The 6,000-nt window shown below is 42.5% G+C and overlaps 1 protein-coding gene across 1 annotated transcript in view; it reads right to left on the bottom strand.

Annotated features, from left to right (window-relative positions):
• Positions 1-1,126: 1,126 nt before the first annotated feature.
• Positions 1,127-6,000, bottom strand: part of LOC6047403 (disintegrin and metalloproteinase domain-containing protein 12) — a 287,603-nt gene continuing 282,729 nt past the window's right edge. Inside the window, exon 10 of the mRNA XM_038265453.1 lies at positions 1,127-1,357. Coding sequence (XP_038121381.1) covers positions 1,131-1,357 — 227 coding nt within the window. The 3' untranslated portion in view covers positions 1,127-1,130. The remainder of the gene's footprint in view (positions 1,358-6,000) is intronic.

Genomic DNA, 6,000 nt, shown 5'->3' with positions numbered 1-6,000 from the left:
CAAAAACTTTTAAAAATATTTGTGCCAGCCTAATATATATTTTGCATCTTTTGTGCATGATCCAAAAAAAATCTTTTCATTAGGTACCTATTTTTTTGTTTTTTTTTTTCAATATCAAGGCTCGAATGGGGTAAGTGAAATTTTTCAGGCTAGGATTTGTAGTTGGAACACCCAGATTAGCTGTTATAATAACACAAAATAATAACAGAGATTTGTTCGAAAAATAACCATTCTGTTATTAAACATTATTCCAAGAAAATCCGATTACAGAGAAAAAATGTTTGCGATAGCTAAATTTGGTATAGATGAACTATCTTTATTTTGCAACGGTTATTACCTGATTTGAATATTGTTCTGAAATGTTTAGCCTATTATAAAATTTTAACACTTGCTCGGTTTCCATTAAATGCTTAATATTTTAGAGTGTTGAACAAAATCAGTAAACAATGGAAGTCTGCTTACAAACTTTGATCAGCTTTAAAATATTGATTAAAAAAAAGTGTCTTATTGTCTATTATTGTCCTTCAGGTTTTCGCAATTTTTTGAAAATTCATTTTGGCTCGCGTTTATTTATTTGAAAGAAAGAATGATCCAAGCGTGGATTTGACATGAGTTTCACGAGCATAAAAAATGAAACAAGTAATAGCTCTCTGACATCAACAGTCCATCAAATATTGACCCCAAAAATGTATCCACAATTTCCATCACATTGCATTGAAATCAACAAGAAGCTCTCACATCATTGCAAACCTAGTAGATTACAACGTAGAAGCTTAAGTTCGCTATTTACACCATATTCGGAAAACCCACCCCGAAAATCGTGTTCGCAAATTGAACTATGCAATTAATCGAAATGTTGTTGCCTGCTGCTGCCTCTCGGTCGGCTCTATCTCGCTTTTCGGTTGATATTTTTTGTGCAAACATTGCCGAAATTTCAACCTGGTCCAACGTGAAGAGCTTTCATTTCACTGATCCATTTACACACGGTTTGACCCAACTTTGCAATCTGTGTGAAATTGGGGTGGTTCTGATAGTTTTTTCTTCTTTTATCCGATGAAGCTTCACAATTATTTAAGTCAAACATTACATTTACTACTCAGTAGTTTTTATCAGTTTCATGAACCACCCTATTATCCACCCTGAGAAGCAACAAAAAAAAACCCAGCTGTTTGGCATGAATGTCCGAACCTTACCTCGTTTGGTTTATTCAATAAACAGAGACCGTGCCCGATCCGCAGTGCATCAATATAATCCAATCGACTGCATTCGGAGAATTTATACGGCTGGACGTTCTCCAGGCCGACAATTGACTGGGACATTATACAGCCGTGCCAGTCACGACAAATGCACTCGTCACCTGGAACGATAGAGAGAAAAGGGGATTTCAACCTTCAACGTCAGTCAGTCAGATTTGGGGACCTAAAATAAAATAAGGTAAAAAAAAAAAAACTTTCACACATAATAAGAGCCCGAGTTCGCTTGCAACCCTCGCGGAAGACGAACGCGGGTTGGTGGAGTTGGGGAACGGGTTGGAAAATTGACAGAAATAAATGGGAAACAATTTTCATTTCAATAACGAATTCGATGAACCTGTGGAAAGCGAGAGGACTTTCGGCGAGGTCAATCGTTGAAAGCGACGTGAGGATTTTCCGTTTTATTCACCGGCACAGGATGGGACAGTAGTGGGGAAAACCCCATGAATGCCGGCCTTGATCGGATGCTGGGCCAGTGTCAATAGCAGTGTCCACGGTGTCGGCGATCGACGAGTGTGTCACGATTGCACACTCATACAGAGGGGGCGCAGGTTTTTGCAGTGATTCGTTTTTAAACCCATTTGACACACAGACATAGGAAAAGAGCGTGGGAGCTGTCGGGCGGTTTGGTTCTGGATGGTCGGTCGTACGGTGGCCACATACCAGTGGAAAGGAACGGGAGACCCTGGGAGAGCTGGATTTGGGCGATTTGGTCCCTAGAGGACGTGTATGTGTGTCGTCAAATAAACAATCTGCGTTTTAAGGGTGTGTTGAAGGAGGGTTCCGAAATTATTTATCTGAACAAAAAAATTGAGAAAGTTTCTAAAATTTTGCTTACTAAGAGCAACCTTACCAGCGTGAGTATTAGGCAGGTTTTAAGGTTTTGTAACGCGTGTTAGTAACTTTGCTCCCACACCGGTCGTTGCCAAATGCGTTGCTAAACTAAAACGTAACGCCCCGGTTGGGAGCGAGTTACCAAATCTAGCAACGCGCTAGCAACGCAGCTAAAACTTTGAACTGTCAAAGTTCGTACCAAGCCGACGTAGCTTCTGTGTTTGTTTATGTTTTTTCGTTTTTCGTCGGTGGTTCCGGGTTGAAAATTCCCCGTCGCGAAATAGTTGTGGATTTAACAACAGTTTTTTTCTAGTGTAATTTGGGACGACGGGTTTTTCTCCGGGGCAGTTTTGTACGAGCCTGAGATAAACCCGACATTGCTCGTGCCACTCCTGCAGTTGTTCCGGAACCGGTCGCAATGGATTCAACAGCGTGTTACCCATCCTGCAGGACACCTCCGTGATTTGCAAATCACCCAGTCACGTAGTCACCGCGCAGAATGAAGGACCGCCTGGACAGAACGCCGGACTAGGGCACGTAGGCCGACGAGAACATCTGGAGGCATCGCAAACAGCGAGGTACAGGCCGTAAAGTTAGAGTTTGCTCCGACTGAAGCAGATTCGCGACGGATTCGAATGCCATCTTGGACACGAAACGTAAGTTTGTTTACTTTTTCGTCCATGTTTGGGAGTCAGCCGGAGAACCGGTAAAAAACGAGTGTTACGGGAGTCGGGTGGAAAGGCGAACCTCCCGAAAAAGGAACGGAAGCTATCTGGACCAGAAATTTAGGTTATTTAAACGGAACAAAATTTTGTTTACGCATCCGAAAAATCGTCAAAGAAGAATCGTTTCTCTGTACCAAGCCTGTGCATCGTGCTGAAAAATGAAATCATTTCCGGATGGTCGTCTCAATCAGAAGAAATCCCCACCGAAGGAACTGACCCTGCATAGTTCAAGTTGGAAATACAAGCTTTTGACGAATGGGAGAATGGCGGGGTGGGGAACCGGTTATGCTCCCGGCGATGTTTTTTTCCGAGCTATCAAGACGCTGTTGATCTCAACTGCAGTAGTTAAAACGCACCTGAGATCACCCGAGGTGCACGTGACAGTGAATAACAGCATCACTTCTGGAGTTTTTTTTTGAAAAGGTCCAATAAACCAAATTTCCAGTTTTTGCTTTTTGGGTGTTTTCAGAACCGCCTTGAGTCAGGGGTATTAAAAAACACCCAAAAAGCAAAAATTGAAAATTTGGTTTATTGGTCCTTTTCAAAAAAAAAACTCCAGACTTGTTCGCAGTACATCCTTCAGGAGACCCACGTGAACCTGCTTAAAGAGTTCGTTGACAGACAGCTGGCACGGAAGATGCTCGTGGCCACTTGTTTACTTCGGAACCGGTTCTGTCGGATTCCGTAAACCCGGGTGCGGTCATTTAGCGGATTGGTTCGAACCTCATCATGTTACATATCAAATGCCCTGAAATTTTGTAAGGAATTTTTTTTGACCACTTTGACCACTTTTTTTGACCTACTGGCTACTTGTCCATCCTAGCTGAAATCAACTGGGAGGATGATGTTACGATCGATCCGGGTCCGGTTGGCCAGCATTTGCGGAGAGCATGGGTTCGTCGAAACCTGTGGCTCGCTCCCGGTCAAGCACCTATTTGCGAAGTACCACGGAATTAAGGACCTATACGTTAAGTGGCAGAGTTTAAAATAAGTAGTCCCTAATTTCACTTCCCCTCCTAGACTGGCAGTGATTTGACCTGACGGCGATTATCGAGCGGTAAATCCTGGAATCCACAAAATCTCAATCTTTGTGTAAACAATTGGAAAGTTACAGGTTCTACTGACGGATATACGTCAGGCGAAGAATAGATTTATTGAAATCAACTCCAATGCACGCACCCCGGAATTCTTTTTTCATCGCGTTGAACATAACCTTGCTCAGCATGTAGCCTTGACAGCTCTGAATGCGGCACTCAGTGCGGAACTAGCCTTCAATTGAATGTACCATAAGCGGCTTCGAAGACGGTGTCAGTGATTTCTTCCAACATTTCCTGTACCGAGGCCACCAAGTATACGTTCCTGGTCCTAATGTGGAAGTGTTTCGAAACAGGCTGGTTCTTCGAAGGCCACCGGATTTGTTGGCGGTGTTGCTAAAAAGTAAGCCGGAACCGATGCCAAAGTTTAATCCACTTCTGAAACTGCTCCCAGTTAAAGTAGTTATGTTGATGCCAAATGTTGGCGCAAATGATCTGTTTGAGGGAGTGTACACACTTGGTAGAGTAGAGAGGGGCAAAGGTACACACCTAATGACATTCATTCGGTAACCATAGATTTTTCAGATCCGGCCTATTTACCAAAAGGTACCCCTATCACTTGCCTACTAAACGTATTACCAAAATTGACCTAAGTACAGCTTTGTTTCGTGTATCGTGATCAAGTTCAGTTTTCAATCTGGAGAGTGGTCAGGTCAATTAAAGACCTCCGAATGTTGATATTCTTGTTTCTCTTTCAAAACATTGAAGTTTTGTACCAATCTTGTCCGGTGGACCACATTTCCGGAATTGTCCCTCCTCCGGAACATCCCTGGGGGTTACCGGGACAACCTGGAGAGTGGTCAGGTCATGGACCTCAAAATGTCGATAGTCGTGTTTATCTTTGAAAATCCTGAAGTTTGATACCCATCATGCCCGGTAGACCACAATCACGGAATTGTCCCTCCTCCGGAACATCTATGGGGGTTACCGGGACAACCTGGAGAGTGGTCTGGTCACTCAGAGACCTCAACATTTCGTAGTCGTGTTTATCTTTGAAAATCATGAAGTTTGATACCCATCATGCCCGGTGGACCACATTTCCGGAATTTTTCCCCCTTCCGGAACATCCCTGGGGGTTACCGGGACAACCTGGAGAGTGGTCAGGTTATTGACCTCAAAATGACAATAGTTGTGTTTATCTTTGAAAATCCTGAAGTTTGATACCCATCATGCCCGGTAGACCACATTTCCGGAATTGTCCCTCCTCCGGAACATCCCTGGGGTTACCGGGACAACCTGGAGAGTGGTCAGGTCACTCATGGACCTCAAAATGTCAATAGTCGTGTTCATCTTTGAAACAATGATAGCGAATTAAATTTATTATATTTTCTTCAAACAACGATCTCGAAACTTTTTCATTAAACTGCCGAACAAGTAGTTCAGCAACCACCGGTAATGTTGCCGGGTAGTAAATTGCTAACCCAATTTGACAACGACCGGTGTGGAACCGGGTGACTAAACTAAAATAGAAGCGTTACGGGTTAATAGAATAGCAACAATTTCCGCAACGCACCGGTAATGATGCTCTAAAATGAATTTCTAGGTATTAGCTATATGAATAAATATTTGCGTAAAATTATAAAAATATAAATTAAATTTATCATCTCCCAGAACACCAGGTAGCAGTTATTGATCAGCCCGCCTGTGTGCTTCTAGTAGATGCGGCGAATGAAGCTGATGTAGGTAATCTCGAAAACACAAAACTTTAAAATTCGATATCTCTGGAACGAAACATATTCATTTCTGTCGATAAGTGATTCTTATGTAAAATTGGCCGGGGAACACGATGGTGAGGTCAAATAAAAAAAAATAAGTTGGGGTGTTTTGAGATACGGCCATTTAAAGTTTTCAATTGCGCAATACAAGTAGACAAAATAAATTAATCACAATTTTGATCACGGAAATGGATTCTACGTCCAATTTCCTTCAAAATTGAATCTAAGACCGACCCTCTAAGATTTGTGGTTCCTGAGTTATCGTCGTTTGAAACTAGGAGGTTTGGTCAAAAATCGCCAAAAAGTCGATTTTTTGGGGAGGTACAAAAATGGAGGGGGTGGTCCGATTTGGATGAAATTCGGGATTCTTGCATGTTTT

The sequence above is a fragment of the Culex quinquefasciatus genome, chromosome 1 (genome assembly GCF_015732765.1).
Source record: "Culex quinquefasciatus strain JHB chromosome 1, VPISU_Cqui_1.0_pri_paternal, whole genome shotgun sequence".
In the NCBI taxonomy this organism is placed as follows: Eukaryota; Metazoa; Arthropoda; class Insecta; order Diptera; family Culicidae; genus Culex; species Culex quinquefasciatus.
The sequence above is the reverse complement of the archived record's forward strand: the minus strand, read 5'-3'. Positions and strand labels throughout refer to the sequence as shown.